Source organism: Mercenaria mercenaria, chromosome 17, assembly GCF_021730395.1.
Source record: "Mercenaria mercenaria strain notata chromosome 17, MADL_Memer_1, whole genome shotgun sequence".
Taxonomy (NCBI): domain Eukaryota; kingdom Metazoa; phylum Mollusca; class Bivalvia; order Venerida; family Veneridae; genus Mercenaria; species Mercenaria mercenaria.
This window is the reverse complement of record NC_069377.1, coordinates 20,822,792-20,842,351: the sequence shown is the minus strand read 5'-3', so window position 1 is coordinate 20,842,351 and position 19,560 is coordinate 20,822,792. Positions and strand designations below refer to the sequence as shown.

The following is a 19,560-nucleotide window of genomic DNA, read 5'->3' as shown; positions in this document are numbered from 1 at the left end:
AATACTTCATGAAGACAAGGTATTTCATTTTCAGCCCCCAGTCTACCGCTTTGATAATACATGTTTATAGCTTGTGTTCACTATTAGAACGCTATTAGAAATTCTTTGCACAGCTGAAACTTGTTATTTTGAACATTCCTTTTGATTTTCACTCTTTCGTCTAATTTGACAGGACTGCATGCAGTTCAATTTATATAAAGTTCTGTTTGTCAAGATATTTATGTAGATCTTGAATTGCACCTGGGATCTACTTTCACTGTTAAAAAGCAATTTTGAGCTATAAATTGCATAGGCGTGACAAAATAAAAATGAAATAATTAATTAGTACTGCCTACGTATGTAAAAATTGTAAATGTCATGGGTATATATTATATGTCCCTTAAAATTGTTTCAGCTGTACATGTATATATTTGTTGTTTCTTGTTGAACAATTTGACTTTCAATAAAAACATAATAGCCAAATAATTATGTGTTCTGTTTTAAATACTGATCGTTTTCTATTGGTTTGGTTTCAACCCCTTGAGGGGTTAGTATAGAAATTTAATAGATGGTGGCGATTCGTCGGTTTTACGTTAGAAACTGGTTGAATTTACGTTGGAAGCTGGTTAGATTTACGTTGGAAACTGGTTGGAAAGTAGTTGAACATATGTTGGAAATTGGTGAGATATTCGTTGGAAACTGGTTGTATTTATGTTGGAAATTGGTTGGATATTCGTTGCAAACTGGTTGGATTTATGTTGGAAATTGGTTGGATATTCGTCTGTATCTGACATTGGATTGACGTCGGATTCTGACGTCTATACAATTTTCATATCCAACCAAAAGGTTTATCCAACGTCGGATTCCAACGTCTAACCAACGTCAATCCGACCCCATTTGTTTGCGGGTAATATAATAAATTATGTTGGAGGGCCCCCGTGAAAAATCGTCGTCCTAGGTTTAAATCCACTTTGTTTTAATTCGCAATGTCTAATACAAGGGATAAATGCAAAAGCGTATCATCGATCCTGGTTTTTGTGATCATTTCGGCAACTTGTCTCTATCCTTCGTTTCAAACCTGGTGCCGCGAAACCTGCCCCGATGCGAAGGACAAAGCGTGCTTAACGTGAGCTATTTGATTCAATAACCGCCCGCCTTCCGTCACCCATTCTTCAACCATTTCTTCAAAAAAATTTCCCCTCGAAACTTTTTGATGAAGTGATGAAACTTGCTTGGTTTTTTTTTGGGATAGCCTCTTTCAGATTTGTTCAAGCTTTTTACGCTTGGTGTACCGGGAATAATGTATTATCTATTTATTTTTCCTGCATGAGTTTCAAGATGTCAAAAGAGCTAAAAAATAGTAATTTTTTGTGGTCAAAAATAAGCACCCGAGAGCGTAATAAATTTTCCCTTATCTGCTTTAGTAAACATTTTTAATATCTTTTTGTCTTTAATGCGGGTTTGGGTTTCAAACATTTATAAAAATTAAAAATTCTGACCCCGCTTGCCAAGTTTGTTCAAATTATTTCAAATCGAAACGAAAAACATCAACGCCGCTGCTAAAAAGCCAGAAAAATCTTTCAACTACATCATCTAAAACACTACTTTGATTTGAAATCATTTAACATCAGTGTTCCCTTTGTGGTCGTCTTTCAAATTTAATCATTTCGTTCGTCAAAAAACATGACCACTGAGCTAAAAACCCAAAATTCCCAAGCGGATCTTTTTAAAACCCGCAATCAATTTTAAAATTTTTTTTCCGAAATTTTTCTTGGTGGCCTCTACCAAAAACGGTAAAATTTATTAGCAAAAAAATGGCTGCTCGAGCCGTGAATTTTTTATTTTTTTGGCCCCGTCTCGCAGGGGGTATTTCGATATATTTTTTCTTTGAAAACAACGAAAAAGACCGAAGCCTTCGAATTACGTCGGGGGCCTTTTTACCTTCATATTTATGCGAGAAATTGCAAATGCATTGGCAAGCTGAGAATCAGCTGTTGCATTTTATAAACTCAAAGAGATTATTTCTAAATGAAAATTGTCTCCTTTTACATAATTTGTCGATGGTACCAGTATATATTCTTTATTACATCGATTTCTTGACGATGGTATTTGTAGACTGAACGTAAACATTTCTAAAGGCGGGGGTTTATGATGAAATCTTTATATTGGGGAAAGTTGTATGGATTTCTTCCCTGGAAAAACCGTTGGGTTTTTACCCAATTGTTTTGTTTTTCATTGAAAAAAAATACGGGGTTTTAAGTAGTTCTTAAATTGATGGGAAAAACCACCCTTTTTTTGAAAACAAAAACAAATCGAAAGCTTCGTACTGAATTTTAAACCATTGTATTTATTGAGCACATTGTCCTAGCCCTTTGAAGTTTTCAAAAATTTTAATTTTATATAAATTAATTAGTATCATTGTTTCTAATTTTCTATTTGTAAAGTCAATTATTTAATATGCTTCATCAAAGAACAACCCTGATAAATGTAACACTTAACTTTTAGATGTTCTGCAAAATCGATTTATATTTATCAAAAAAATAATAAAAAAATTGGAACTAGACAGAAAAAAATACAAAATAGGGGCTTTTAACCCAAACCCATTGTTTGAAAAAATCAGAAAATTTGGGAAAATCACGTTAAAAACGAAAAAGAGTTTTAAAAGTTTAAAATTTTTCTGAAAGTCAGCTCGTTATATATCCATGCTTTTTTTTTATAAGGCTACTTTAAAACATTTTTTTGATGAGGTTGTAGGTTTCGTCACTAATATCATTTGGCATTTAAAATCCCCCAGGGGCAATTAGTTTGGTTTTTGATGTATACTTGGATCGATAAATGTTTAAAAATTTAAAACCCTAATATTAACTTTAAACCCCCCCCCCCCCCACCCCCCGCACGATAAAATTACGGGAACCCCTTGTCAAACGGCAGCTGTCAATACATGCGATCACTGTTTACATAGAGCTATGACTAATACCCCCTAGATGTAGATCTATCCATTTTTTAAATCGCTCTTTCCGCGGAAAAGAGCTTTTTCAGTTTTCATGAAAACTTTGACAACAATTTCCGGTTGAGTTGCATTTAAGTTTTTACTCAATTTTGTGCAATTATGTTTTCCCCTTTTTCATTATGGTCGTTTTTGTCATTTTTTCACATTGTTTTTTTTCAAATTAAAATATATGTCAGAAGGCATATTTTTTTGTTTATTTAAATTTCCTGCTGAAGCCCGGGGGAAAATTGAAAATTTGGGTACTGGTATTGAGATGAACTCGAAAGACAAAAAAGTCGACCACTTTCAAATTATTCAATTGCTTGTTTTTTAGGGAAGGGGCTATTTTAGGGTCCCGTAGGAATGCCTCACGGCTATTTTAGGGCTCCCCCCGTAAAAATGTGAAAACCCCGCGGGTGCCTATTCCTCGATCTCCCTTAAAAATTTACGAAAAGCCCGCAGGGGTTTATTGTTTTCCCCCATTTAAAACACATTTTTGTTAATTTTATTGCTTTCCTTTGCTTTGTTACAAACAAAAGATTTTTTAAAAAAACAAATTTATCAACTGCATTTTAAAATATTTTTTTTAAAATGAAAATTTTTCCAAAAAAAAAAAAAGAAATTGTATTCTTGTTTTTCTAAATAAAAAACAAAAAAGATTGGGTTGTACAGATGAGATGTAAAAACATACTCATTAAAATTGAAAACATTAAAATTTGACCAAGTTTTTTTAAGTAGGGCCTTTAGTAAAAATAATTGAGAATTATTGATATATGTTTCAGTTAACATGCAAAATTTTTACTTTTGTAAAATCTGTTTTCCACTTAACATATTTATCACACATGTCATTTTTGGGGAAAAGTTGAAAATATATAACTTGAAAGACTTCAGTACAATGTATTTTTAAAACAAACTGCGTAGGGGAAAGACATTTCGGGTTTTTACTATTTTTCGGGAGAGCCGTAAGAATAGCCGGTGGCAAAACGTTTGTCTTCGGCCCCAAAACGGAATCCCAAAAAGAAATGATGTCAGCGTTAAAAAAACAACTTGAACATTCCTGGGCATTTCTCAAAAGTTTAATAAAGCTGAGTGACATTGTATTCATTTTATCAGTTTTTATGCGTTTTATGCTAGAATAGGGTTAGCGCATGTTTTTGGTTATAAAAACTGCAGAATCCCCGGAATTGGTACCCTCGCCCAAAAACGAAAAATCATGCTTATCCCCCATTTAAACTTTAGGGTATTTATTTTTTCCACAATACGTTAGCCGTTTAATTCGGTTCAGGGGGTTTCACAAACGTTAAATACTAAATGTGGGCAATTGATTTTAAACAAACGGTTCCCTGCCGATTATTTTATATCTTTTTAAATTAACAAAATAAGTGGTGATATTTTATGCTAATTAGTAATTTTTCTTTGGGCTTTATAGGAATTTCCCCCCTTTGGGTGGATTTAGGAATGGGTTTGTCAGTTCTTGACTTTCCCCTCAGTCCATCCCTTCATTGTACACTTTAATTCCCCTCCCTATCTCCTAAACCCCTTGAAAGGATTTTTATGAAACTTGGGTCAAAAAAAACACCCCCAACAGGTAATAAAAAAAAAATAAAATGCCAAGAATTTAAAACATTATTCATTAGTTTTTTATTTTCATATAGAAAAAAGTTCACCCCCGGTATCTCGAATTTTGTTTACATCATACGTTGAAGTAAATTTTTCCCCTTTTAAACAGTATCATCGAAGGCCCCTTTTTATTTTGACAAAACGCTGTTTAGGAAAAGGGCCCAAAAGTTGCTGTAAATTTTTGGGGTCTAATTGATGTTTTCCTCTACATTTTTAAAAAATTTTTTCGGGGATTTGGTATTGATATGCTCATTGTTTAAAGCTATGTCATGTTCACAAGTTCTTTGGGCCCCTGAATTTTTCAATAAAAAACTTAAAATATAGTTTTTTTAAAAATAAATGAAAATTCCCCCCCTTTTCTTTAGTTTTTGCGTTTTTTCCCCCCCAAAGGGCACCCGACCCCCCCTTTCCCCCCAAAATGAAAAAAACACTGATCAAGAGATGTGCAAAACTCATGTGTAGCCATGTTGGATCAAGTCCAAGTACAATCCAGGGCAATGGTTTTGCCTTCCTTTTGGTCCCTCGTTTCCTAAACCCCCCAAAGGAAATTTTTTCAAACTTTTGGGCAAAAGATACCTTTCAAGACTGTGTCAGAACTTTTGAGTCGCAACCAGTCGCTCAAGGGCAAGGTCCAATCAAGGCAAAGGGTTTTAAACCTTCCATTTTTGGCCACTCTGTTTTTCCTAAACCCCTTTTAAGGATTCTCAGAAAATTGGATCAAAAGATTACCTCATCAGAAGTTTTGAAAATCGGGGCAGGCTCAAGATAATTTTTTTGGCATTTTTAGTATTTACTATATAATTTTTGTGAATGAGTAAATGGTAAAATCTGAATTGACTGGAGTATTTTTTACAGGGGAGCTTTTTTGACGCCCTTCGTCCCTCGTCTTCCGTCCCCCAATTTCCTTGTGAAAAGATAAAGACCACATTTTGTATTGATTTTAATCAAAATTGCACATTGGGATAAATTTAGTTCCTTTCGAAACTGGCCAGTCCCACATGGGTTCCCGAGTTATGGCCCTTAAAAGGGCCAAAATTTCCATTTTGGCTTGAAAATTTAAGGACCCCATTTTACAGCAGCTTTTAATAAAATTGTACACAATTGTATTGGTAATATCTTAGTTTTCTCGAAAACTGGGCCCGATCCCCCTAGGTTAGGGTTAGACATAACGTGTCCGGGGGCCCGAGGATCCCCAAAATTTTTTGGGGAAACCCAAATTGAAAAAATGGTGTGCTGTCAGGGGTATGTTGTTTTTTTTGGTCAAAGTAAATAAAAAAGATTTAATTTTGTAAAAAAAATTGTAAAAATATTTTGCTAATAAACAGTTAAAATCTGTATGTACCTAAGGTGGAAAGTTAGTGCTGGTCCTGAATAATAAAAAATCAGCAGTTAACAGATGCTTAGAGATTGCATGCATGTAAAGCATCTATGTGATATAAACTTGAAATAAGAATTCCCGACTTGTTTTGACATTTGTTGTGATGTTTTCATATATCATATTAAGAGGGATCCCAAAACTTGAGGAGGACCCCAAGATTTAAAAGGTAGAGATTGCTTTCTGCACCCTGTTCAAATAAGTTAGTGTCTAACCCTGAGGTTCCAGAGTTATGGCCCCTTAAAGGGCCAAAATTTGCCATTTTTGGCTTGTGAACACGATAGAGACAACATTTTGCAATCAACTTTAATCAGACTTGCACACAACTTGTATTGGCATAATATCTCGGTTCCTTTCAAAAACTGGCCAGATCCAATCATGGGTTCCAGAGTTATGGCCCCTTAAAGGTCCAAAATGTGCTATTTTGGCTTTTGCAGCCATATAGAGACTTCATTTATGGTTTGATTTGATACAGACTTGCAAAATATCTTCAACAACAATAAATCTTGGATTCCATGATGAATCTGTCAGATCCAGTTTTAGGTTCCGGAGTTATTTTATATCTTATTACCTCCCCTGACTTTAATCAAACTGAATTTATAGCAGTAAGTACTTACAGGACTCATTTGAAATTTCATTATTGTCATTAGTTGGACTGAGACAATCAGGGTAGATAACTATGGACTGATTTTATGTCAAATTACCTCCCTTTATTTCAAATTAAAATGGGTATATCTCCGTAACTAATGAAGATACTGATCTGAAATTTCATTTATGTCAACAGATTTATTTGGCAGATCTTTCTTTTGTTCACTTACAAAATATTTTTTGTTTTAATTACTTCCCTTTTTTGTTACTATAAATAGCTTATTTTTAGTAACTTTCTAATTATTGGCCGTAGGGAAAAACCAAGACCACTTTTCTGTGGTACAACATGGATGGTACCTCCACTTTTTAGGTGTATTTTGACACATCTATACCTTGTAAGAATTTTTTTTCTTTTTGTTTAAATTCTTCCCTTTGTTGTTCCTGTCCTTTGGATTTAGATATTTTTTCTGAGGACCTTCTTGTCCTCAAGTGCAATGATAACAGGTGAGCGATATAGGGCCATCATGGCCCTCTTGTTTATTATTGGCAGTAAGGACATGAGACCACTTTTCTGTGGTACGACACGTATGGTACCTCCAATTTTTAGGTGTATTTTGACATATCTGTACCTTGTAAGAATTTTTTTTTCTTTTTTGGTTAAATTTCTTCCCTTTGTTGTTCCTGTCCTTTGGACTTAGATATTTTTTCTGAGGACCTTCTTGTTCTCAAGTGCAATGATAACAGGTGTGCGATATAGGGCCATCATGGCCCTCTTGTTTTTCAATTACTTTCCTTTTATGTTACTATAAAAAGCTTATTTAGTAACTTTTTTATTATTGGCCATAGGGAAAAGCCGAGACCACTTTTCTGTGGTATAACATGGATGGTACCTCCAATTTTTAGGTGTATTTTGACCTATCTGTACCTTGTAAGAATATATTTTTCTCTATGGTTAAATTCTTCCCTTTGTTGTTCCTGTCCTTTGGACTTAGATATTTTTTCTGAGGACTTAGATTTATTTTTAATTTCTTCCCTTTGTTGTTCCTGTCCTTTGGGCTTCATCAGTCAAAATTTTGCTCCTATGCTCCTCTGATGTAATCCTTCGGGCATGAAACTACTGGCCTGATTTGAAAATAATTTTATTTGAAGTAACTTTAAGAAAATTTCAACTATATTTTCTCATAATTCTTTTGATTGATCTTGATTATGATTTTTTGACCTTCTTGTCCTTAAGTGCAATGATAACAGATGAGCGATATAGGGCCATCTTGGCCCTCTTGTTTTCTTTTTTTTGACTGTTCAAACCTTCAACATGTTAAGTTGTGACTGCACAAACCTAATGCCACTCAGCCATGTTCAAAATATCTTACTTGATTGTGTTCTCTTAAAGGTGTTCTTTTAAGTTCAAATGTACATGTTAAACAGCAACACCTGGTGCCAAACCACTCAAAGACAATATTTTGTTCCAGTTAAACTTCAAGCTCACAATTTTCAATTAACTGCATTTAATTTTAAAAGCTAAGCTTATTACAGTAAGCATATCCCATTCAAAATAAATTCTTTAGTCAGGATCAAAGTACCATACATTTATTATGTACTCTTTAATTAAACATTTGTTTTCTGTTAAATTGATTTTGACTAATGAAATTATTTGCTTCTTATTAACATCCTTAACTTTTTGCCGGATATATTTTTTTGCCATTCCTCACCACAAACCCTTTCGGCGGGGGATACCAATTCATCGAATTTGCTTGTTACAAAATGGATTTGATTAAAACATAAAATAGTTGTTCCACATCTGTCATCATCATCCACATCATATGACAACTCTAGCAGCAATTTTTCATGAATTATGCCTCCCCCCTTTTTACTTAGAGTTTAATGTTAATTTTGAAGCATTTTCACTATATCTCTGTTATTACACAGAGGATTTGATTCAGGCTTAAAATAGTTGTTCCACATCATCACTCACATCATATGATACAAGGGCCATACCTCATGCACCGATATTTCATGAATTATCCCCCTTTTTACTTAGAATTTCAAGTTAAAGTGTTGGTGCAGTTTCACTCTATCTCAGTTATTACTAAATAGATTTGATTCAAACTTAAAATTATAGTTGTTTCACTTAAATCACCCACATCATATGACACAAGTTCCATAACTCTAGCACCAATTTTTCATGAATTATGCCCCCTTTTACTTAGAATTTAAGGTTAATTTTAATGCATTTTCACTATATCTCTGTTATTACAGAGAGGATTTGATTCAAACTTAAAATAGTTGTTCAACATTAAACTTACATCATAAGACACAAGGACCATAACTCTAGCACCTGTAATTTATGAATTATCTCCCCTTTTTACTTAGGTTAAAGTTTTGTGCACTTTCACTCTATCTCGGAGCTGAATTATTACTAAATGGATTTGATTCAAACTTAAAGTAGTTGTTCCACATCATCACCCACATCATGACACAAAGTACATCCCTCTTGCACCAATATTTCATGCACTATGCCCCCTTTTGGCTGAGAATTATACTTATTTAATGTTTTGATACACTTTATCGCTCTTCTTACTTAATACTTTTGACACTGATATTAGAGTCATTAAACACTTCAGTGACAGCTGGCAGCTTCCCCAGATGTGCCCAGTTTCACTTAAATTAATTATCCAGCATCGAAATAATCGAGCACGCCATCTCCTGTGACGGCTCTTGTTCTTTTTCTTTCAGATTTTCAAATGAAACAGGCAAATAAAGACTGTGAATGAAACAGATTGTGAACCAATGCATTAGCTACAGCATATTTCTGTAGAAACAGTTGAAACAAACATCGCCAAGATGATGGTAATTGTGTATGGATGTTTTATTGCATTTGGTATGGTTGCTGTAGTCCTGCAAGCCATGGCATACAAAACAAGACCAGATGTGTCGGAAGGAAACAACCCGCAGTTTCTCAAATTTCAAAGAGGTTATTTTGCTGCTTACCTAACGGCCATGTTCGCAGATTGGCTGCAGGGACCATACCTGTACAAGTTATATTCATACTACGGATTTCAAGAAGAACAAATTGCAGTACTATACGTGTTTGGGTTTGCGTCTACAGTGATAATTGGAATGTGGGCACCTCTAGCAGCTGATCAGTTTGGCAGAAAGAAGCTCTGTCTTTCATTCACGGTCCTTTATTCTGTATCTTGTTTGTTGAAACTGTCAAGAAGCTATGGGATATTGATTCTTGGAAGAGTGATTGGAGGTGTGGCTACTTCAGTTTTGTTCTCTGCATTTGAAGCATGGTATGTACACGAACATATAGAGACACATGACTTTCCAAAGGAATGGATAGCTGTAACATTTGCTAAAGCATCAACTTGGAATGGAGTTCTTGCCGTGACTGCAGGAATAGTAACAAATATTGTGTCGGAATGGTTTTATATGGGACCTGTAGCACCATATATGTTAGCCATACCATTCCTCATATTTGCTGGAATTTTAGTATCTACACACTGGATTGAAAACTACAGTGGAAGCAAAGTGAAATTTAAGAAAGTTTGTGCTGATGGATTCAAGGGAATTATGTCCAGTGAGATGATATTTATGGTAGGCGTTATTGAAGCGCTTGTTGAAAGTGTTATTTATATCATCATTTTCCTTTGGACTCCGATTCTCGATCCTAGTAAACCATCGTTAGGAATAGTTTTCTCATGTTTTATGGTCTGCATTTTAGCGGGGCAAGGATTGTTTCAAATTTTATCTAGTAAACATATCGATGTTCCAGTTTTATTATTATCTTCATGCGGAATTGCTCTGTTAGCTAATTTGTTATGCGTGCATTCTACAGACCCAGAAAGCCGGAACCCAAATCTCTCATTCATTGCATTGTGTATGTTCCAGTTCGGAGTCGGTATTTATTTTCCCGCGATGGGATATTTACGAAGCCATATCATTCCAGAACAGCATCGTTGGAGTATAATGAACTGGTTCCGAGTTCCAATAAATCTTATATCATGCATTGTGCTCATGTTGTTACATGAAGATATGTTCAAACACGGGAACAGAATGATTTTCGTGATTTGTTCTGGACTTCTTACATTGTCCTTGCTGTGTGGATTAAGGTTTTTCAAACTTGCAAAAGAAGATGAAAGCTTAAAACAAAGTTCTCCATTAATGACAAGTGAGCATATTCATAACATATTTTAAGGAGAATATTATTTACTGTTTTTAGAGATTTTAAGGTTTTCTTACAAATGTGAATACAGATATACTAGAGCTTAAAGCACCATGAATTAAATAGATGTTTATCATTTTTTCATTTTAAAAAAATTGTATATAAATGCCTCTGTAGAAGAAATTCTTTGCATGTCCTTCTTATTTACTAGCATTTTAGTTTGGTGATTTTAACTATATTAGTTTGTCTACAGAGAGATATGAATAGGTTTGAATTCTTCTAAAACTTATTTAATATGTACTTGAAAGCTAATAACCTCTCACTTAAGTTATGGAATATAGCAGATCTATGTTTTAATATATTGAAACACGACAAAGAAGTTATGTGCCTGTGGAATAATTTCATGAGGATGTAGTCCTGTTGAATTATTCTGTGCGGCATATATCTGGTTTAAATCTTTTACAACATGGTTTTGCTATATATTATTTTGACTCTGATATGTACTTAACATAAACATGATAAAAACGTTGGTGAAAAGGGAAGGACAATTCAGTGGCACTTATATGACGCTAGATAGTCGGTCATTTTGACCTCAGTGTGACCATGTTTTAATAATATTAAAACATTGGGAAGGGGTTCACTGTCACGTCCTGCAGGATAATTTAAGAGTGGGTAGACATTTATTGAACTATTATGCATGCCTAATATTCAATTCATCATGACTATAAATATGGCACCAAGGGCTGTACATAGTTTATGCTTTTCTTAGAAAATTAGTAAATAAAAAAGTGTTTTTATTGCATACTGTTTTAGAATTTAATTCACTTTTTTACATCAGACTATAAAATTAAAATGGAAATTGGAAATTAAAACATCAGTGCTTTGCTATACATGTATTTACATGGAAATTTCATACCTGGTGTGTATTACTAATACCTTTTGTCTTTGAATTGTGTGTTGACACAATAAAAAAGTCTTGAACATGTACATGTGTACATCTTTAATTTTTCTCAGGCTACAAAACAATTCTAAGTGCAAAATGATACTATGTAGTATGTAGTAAGATCATTATAGCTTTGCATCAGTCCAATCACAGATCAATATTTTATACTAAAGTCGCACAATATTTGTATTGCAGAACTGATGCATATTTTCTGGGTACTTTTCTATTAATCCTTACAACTCACCTAAAATTACTATTTACCCAACAGTGCTTGATGTCTACACTAACTACAAATAATTTTTGTACAAATGTTTTAAAAAAAATGATATTAACCTTTTGCTTAATTTTGTTTTATAAGAAATATTGTTCTGTTGTTTGTCTTGTGGAAAATGCTTGTTAATTTATGGTGTGTCAGTCTGAAAATGCATTGAAATTGATAGTGTTGTGAGTACTTGCCATTGTTGTACCAAACAAAAAATTTAAAATCTTTCTATTGAAAAGCCTTTAGGGTGAAGAACAACACTATATGTATATTCTTTGTTTTACTGAAATAGGTACTGTTGTTAAATCTTAAATGTTCATTTCTTTTTATCAACAGCAAACAATAATGGAATCAGGTTTGACAGTTGAAATTTGGTTAGGTTTTGATTTTTACTCCATTTTGCTTATAATTTATTTTGTCCACAATTGAAGTGGATAATGTGGGCAGTTGTTGGTATTTTGTCCACAATTGAAGTGGATAATGTGGGCAGTTGTTGGTATTTTGTTTGTTTTAACCTCAAGGGAGGCACACAAATGAGGCATATAGTTTAATGAAATGTCAGAACAGGGAGACACTGCTTGCTTCACCGTTGACGGCTTGAGGACCTGGGCTAGCTTGAGCAATTTTTGTGGTCCACAGTCATTATACCCCCACAAAACGAAGTTTGGGGGGGGGGGGGGTATATAGGAGTGAGCTTGGCGGTCGGTTGGTCGGTCTGTTGGTTTTCATGGTTTCCGGATGATAACTCTTGAAAGGCTTGACCGATTTAAATAATTTTTGGTACACAGGTGCAACATCAGAAAATACAGGTAAAGCTTGAATTTGGGGTCAGTAGGTCAAAGGTCAAGGTCACAGTGACCCTGAAAAGTAAAATGGTTTCCAGATGATAACTCATGAAAGGCTTGACCGATTTAAATAATTTTTAGTACACAGGTGCCAAGTTCGACTTTGAGGTCTGTAGGTCAAAGGTCAAGGTCACAGTGACTGGGAACAGTTAAATGGTTTCCGGATGATAACTTGAGAACGTTTGGGCCTAGGATCATAAATTTTAGTACACAGGTGTAACATTATGAAATACAGGTCAAGTTCTACTTTGAGATCAGTAGGTCAAAGGTCAAGGTCACAGTGACTCGGAACAGATAAACGGTTTCCAGATGATAACTTGAGAACGCTTGGGTCTAGGATCATAAATTTTTGTACACAGGTGTAACATGATTGAATACAGGTCACCTTCCACTTTGAGGCTAGTAGGTCAAAGGTCAAGGTCACATTGACCCGGAACATTTAAACTCACAGTTTTCGCACAATAACTTCAGAGCGCTTGGGACTTACTAAGGATCACAAAACTTAATAGGGAGGTTGATCATGACCAGCAGATGACATGTAATGATTTTGAGTTCCAAAGGTCAAAGGTCAGAGTGACCCAGAACATTTAAACCTTATTCGGACAATAACTTGAGAACGCTTAGGCCGAGGATCTTGAAACTTCATAGGGAGGTTGATCATGACCAGCAGATGACCTCTATTGATTTTGAGGTCAGTAGGTCAAAGGTCAAGTTTGTTCAGCTTTGACATTGGCTTAGTTCTGTGACAGTTGTGGGGGTATAATTCGTCACTCCTGTGACAACTCTAGTTTTCCTTATATTTTCTCTGTTTAGATCTCAGTAATCCTGGATAACTAAAGTATTTTGCTCATCATTTTGTGACTTTGACTGATCAATGTTTACTGTATATCAGTTTGTCCGTCTGTCCATCCAATATCTTTGGTGTCTGTGCTATAACATTTAAACAATTTAAGGGATACTCTAGTGAAACTTTATACAAATATTCAGCATCTTGACTTGTGAGATATGCTGTTCCCAGCAGTCGGATCTGACCCTCAAGGTCATGGTCACAAGCAAGGACCATAACCAACAACCAACAGACAAAGGCCCTCTGCTTCAGTGGCATTTGTCACTTACTGGTAACTTTTCGTTGTCTTTACATGAAACACTGGATTTTGATGCAATTGTCATCATACATGTAGTTGCTTTAAATTAGTTTGTGTTATTGGGATTATTTTTTTTTGCAACCTTTTGGGTAGCAATAATTGTTCTACAACAAATAGAGAACATGTACAATTACTTTGATATGTTTGATATTTGTATATCAGCAGTGTTCGTGAACTGTATCAGGCTAAAAAGAACTGTTTTACTAGATACAGGATAATGGTGCATTCTGTTTTAATGAAATTTCTTTTATTTAAAAAGTTCTTTTTTCCTTGGTCCAAGTCATTTCATTTTGTTACAATGAATTGTTAAAATAATATTTTGTTTGTTAAGCTCATAGTGCTTTATGCTTCTGTTTAGTATGGATTGCTAGGTATTACTTTTTGTGCCCCCACCACTCAATGGAGAGGGCATATAGATTTGGTCTTTTCCGTGTATCCATCCATTCGAAAAAAGTTGTGAAGTGCCTAGCTCAAAAAGTAACTGATATAAACTGAGGAAACCTTGCATGGTTCTTTATCATGATATGAACTTGCGCACCTACTATTTTCTGTCTGGCTCCGCCCCCTATTTCCAGAGTTGTGGCCCCTGAAAAAGTAAAAAATGCACATTTTCACCTTGTGACGCGCCTAGCTTAAAAAGTATTGAAACCTTGCATGAGTCTTTATCATGATGTGACCTTGCCCACTTGGCATTCTTCTTGAGATGTTAGCGCTAGTTACAAGAGTTATGGCCCTTGAAATAGCCAAAATAGTGGATTTTTTATGATGCTCATACTCGTAAAGTATATGGCCAAGAATAAATGAATCCTTTATATAAAATGTTTGTTGAGGCTATACCCCTTTAAGAATGCAAACATTTGAATTATTGCACCTTATTTGTGACAAATGTACCAGTGGGGGCACACCCTGTGTCCTACAGACACATTCCAGTTTGCAGCTTGCTTATAAGTATGCCTTTAGAGCATCAGTAAGTTGATTTCTAACATCACTGACCATGTTTAAAGCATAGAAAGTGCAGTTTTGCAAAAACAGTATTCTCCAGGGCCGTAAAAACATTTAGGGTCGTGCCAAAAATTTAGGGTAGGTCGGGATACTGGAAATAATTTTTTTTTATGCCTCAGTGTAATTCCAATCAATACAATTTGTTCTTTTAAGGCAAAAAATGCAAGATTTACTTAATGCATGAATACTCATAGATGTCTGTAATATTTACATGTTGCAGCATATAGAATACATGATCTGTAACTATATAAATGCAGAATACCAATTTGTGGCTCCAGTTAATTGAAAATGCTGAACTGTACTAGGAAGGTACACAACTGTACATGTATATTTTCTTTGTGCACTGTAATCATAGGATGAATTCACCATATGAAGGTAGTTTTGCAGTATAATATATGCCAGTGAGGAATTATTGCTTTTCACATGATAAAAAGTGTTAATTTGTCTTTCTTTCAAATATAGCCAGGATGAGGAAATAAGATGCTGTGTATTCATTACCAAGGGTAAATGCAAATTGTGATTTTGAAAGAAGCTTTCTGCTTGCCTATAATCTGAATAATTACATTTATTCACTGAGGATTGTTTACAAATTATGAAAAATGCTTAGTACAGTTAATTAAGATCTTTGAACACATTTTTTCAGATGCATACTTAATGTGACAGCCAGTTAAGGAAACAAATTTTTTGCATACATAGAAATGTTTATAAATTCTCATTCTTATAAAGTGTTTAAGACTTAAATGCTCTCGGGTTTTTTATCTGTAGTTTTATTTTATTTTGGATTATTTATGGTACTATGTGTTTTTGTTCATATTGGTTGGTCAGTCTGTCTGTTGGTAGGTCTGTCAGTGGACAATTTGGTTTCCAATCAATAATTGGATTAATATGGTCATGAATGTTTGCCAGTGATCATTAGATTACCCTATTGTTTTTGGGACCAGTAAGTCAAATGTCAAAGTCTCAGTGACCTTAACTTTTAAACAATTTTCAATCAGTAATGAAAACGCTTTAGCATGTCAAACTTTATAGAATGATTGTCTGTGATCAGAAGATCAGTGTTTGATATTGGTATTTGGATCAGTTAAGGCCAAATGTCAGTGTGTCACCTTCAGACTAAAATATATTTCTGATCGTAACTGGAAAATGTTTGGGTCTGTGTCCATTTACTTCATTGTATGATTGTCTATGGTCAGTAAAAAGCCAGTGTTTTTTGGCAGGTTAGGCTGTTATAGGACAAATTCAAAGTGCCTCTGAGATTTAAAACAGATTCTGATCATTAACTGTAGAGAATACTTTGGCCAAGGACTGTCAAACTTTATAGGGCAGGTTCATTGTGTCCTTGATACTAAAACTTGTTTTCATAACACAAGCTAGTGAATGCATAGACTTAATATTGTCTGTAATCAGTAGATCTGCTGTATTGGGGTCAGGAGGGCAAAGGTCAAGGTCACATACCCTTGAGATTAATAATGGTTTAGGAACAACTGTAGGAAAATACTTGGGCCTGCAGCCTGTAAACTTCATAGCATGACTGTAGTCACCAAATGCCCCTTAATGTTTTCGGGTCATTCAGTCAAAGGCTAGGTCACAGCATACTTGAAACTGAAAATCACACACCCAAGAATCTCGGACAGGCCATTAGGGGGGAGATGTGTGTTTTACAAACAGCTCCTGTTAAATTCTTGCATTGATATTTTACATATTTATTCTTACTAGACAAACTAATTAAATCTGTAAGAAGTTACATTGGAAACACAGAATACAACCAAACAAAACAATAGCAGAGTTTCCATCCCTGAAGAATTCTACAATTTGGCTGATGGTCCATCAGAACACAATAGACCACCCCTAGTCCTAGAAAGGTGCAAGGATAGGTAAAAGCAACATTGTTAAGACTAAAATTGATGATGAAACTGTGAAAAAAAAGCACCATTTATAAGACAAACTTCGTGAAATTGATATACTTCTGAAGATAACTGTTTCAACAGATGAATGTTCTGACCTTAGGGAAATTTTCAAGGATTAATGAAAATTCATTATATATGTCATTATGTAAACATAATGTTTAATCAATTGCATTTAATCAGTAGTATAGATAATGCTCCTTGTGGTTCTGGGACGATCTGTGTATGAAAAGAATTGGAACCATTGCCTTACCCTTGCATGATCGTAAGAGGCGACTTATAGGGTCTTAACACTTGGTTTTGCTATAACTCTGTGATTCCAGCAGGTATGCAAATTTTGATTTCATACCTCATGTTTTTATTTCGATGTAAATGAGATGAGAAACCAAAATTTGTAGTCCTGTTTGGTGCCATATAACCTATACTGTGTTGGTGCGCCATAAAACCCAAATAAAAAATATAAATAAATAAATACTGCATTTAATCATATGTTCAAAAAAAATATTTAGTCATTTATCTACAGTCAGAAATGCAGTTGTGCATGTAGGTCATCTTATTTGTCCCCTACAAAAGGGCATTAGCCTCTAAAGACCCACAATTTTCAGATTGTCTCATTGTACATGTATATAACATCATTAGATTTTAATGTCATCATCTGGATTTACTTAAATCTGCATCATCTTCATGTAACAGTTTTCTTGTTGATGATCAAGAAAACTATTGCTAACTTTTGTACAAAAGTTCCAATGCCTGGAGAATTGGAATTATACTGGTTTTTCTTGCTGTCATGATATTAGTACTACAGATAGTTGAATAATTATGCCTCCCCTGACTAGGTGAGATGGATTTTGTCTAATCTGTCTGTAACTCCATCAGACGGGGGGTCAAAACACTTGTCAGGGCATTTGAATGAAATTTCAAAGGATTGATAAGTGTCAAGTCTAGTTTGCGCATAAAGGATGGTTTTTACATTTAGATGTTTTTAATTGAGTAAAGGCACTTGATTTTTATACATAAAATCAAAATTTCTTGTTGGCGCGACTCCTAAACCCCGCGTCCAATTTCTACAAAACTTCACAACAAAGGATTGTTATGAAGTGCAGGTTTGTGTCTGCAACACATTCAGCTCTGATTATTATGGAGTTATGGCCCCCTAAAAATCTGTCCTTAATAAAATTTACCCAGCTACTTCTGTATTGTGTGTTAGACTTTATTAAGACTATAGGAAGGCTTAGTACCAAGCCAAGTTGTACATGTTATTGGTTTTATGGTTGAAGGATTTAATGCATAGGGAGACATGTGTTTTGTTTAGCTCACCTGAGCATGAAGTGCTCAAAGGTGATCTTTTGTGATCACCCTGTGTCCGTCTCCGTCCGTCTGTCGTCAACAATTTGTTAACACTCCAGAGGTCACAATTTTTGCCCGATCGTAATGAAATTTGGTCAGAATGTTACTCTAAATAAAATCGATATTGGGTCATCTAGGGTCAAAAATGAAGTCACCAGGTCAAATCAAAGGAAAAGCTTGTTAACACTCTAGAGGCCACATTTTAGACTATATCTTCATGAAACTTTGTCAGAATGTTAATCTTGATGATCTTTAGGTCAGGTTCGAATCTGGGTCAGGTGGGTTCAAAAACTAGGTCACCAGGTCAAATCAAAGGAAAAGCGTGTTAACACTCTAGAGGCCACATTTATGACTGTATCTTCATGAAACTTGGTCAGAATGTTACCCTTGATGTTCTTTAGATCAAGTTCGAATCTAGGTCAAGTGGAGCCAGAAGCTAGGTCACAAGGTCAAATCAAAGGTAAGGCTTGTTAACACTCTAGAGGCCACATTTACGGCTATATCATAATGAAACTTGGTCAGAATGTAAACTTTGATGATCTTTAGGTCAAGATCAAATCTGGTTCAGGTGGGGTCAAAAACTAGGTCACCAGGTCAAATCAAAGGAAAAGCCAGTCAACACACTAGAGGCCACATTTATGAACTTATCTTAATGAAACTTGGTCAGAATGTTAATCTTGATGATCTCTAGGTCAAGATCAAATCTGGTCGGTGGGTCAAACTAGGTCACAGGTCAATCAAAGGAAGACCTCTAGACCACATTATCTATCATGAAACTGTCAGATGTATCTTGATGTCTTTAGGTCAAGTCAATCTGAGTCAGGTGGTCAAAACTAGGTCACAGTCAATCAAGATTTGTTAACAATCTAGAGGCCACATTAATGACCATATCTTAATGAAACTTGGTCAGAATGTTCACCTTGATGATCTTTGGGTCAGGTTCAGATCTAGGTCAATTGCAGTCAGAAACTAGGTCACCAGGTCAAATCAAAGGTAAGGCTTGTTAACACTCTAGAGGCCACATTTTTGACCATAACTTAATGAAACTTGGTCAGAATGTTAATCTTGGATCTTTAAATCAAGTTTAAATCTGGGTCAGGTGGGGTCATAAAACTAGGTCACCTGGTCAAATCAAATGTAACGCTTTTTAACATTCTAGAGACCACATTTATGATAATATCTCTATGAAACTTGGTCAGAATGTTAATCATGATGATTTTCAAGTCAAGTTCAGATCTAGGTCAAGTGGAGTCAGAAACTAGGTCACCAGGTCAAATCAAAGGTTAAGCTTTTTAACAATCTAGAGGCCACTTTTATGACTATATCTTAATGAAACTTGGTCAGAATGTTAACCTTAATGATCTTTAAGAAAAGTGTAAATTTGGGTCAGGTGGGG

The 19,560-nt window shown here is 34.9% G+C and overlaps 1 protein-coding gene across 1 annotated transcript; it reads left to right on the top strand.

Moving 5' to 3' along the window:
- Positions 1–9,258: 9,258 nt before the first annotated feature.
- Positions 9,259–18,348, top strand: LOC123536161 (molybdate-anion transporter-like). Its single transcript, XM_053529222.1, has 2 exons — positions 9,259–10,722; positions 12,258–18,348. Exons 1-2 carry the CDS (start codon positions 9,393–9,395, stop codon positions 12,287–12,289), a joined length of 1,362 nt encoding a protein of 453 aa, XP_053385197.1. The 5' UTR covers positions 9,259–9,392; the 3' UTR covers positions 12,290–18,348.
- Positions 18,349–19,560: the final 1,212 nt, after the last annotated feature.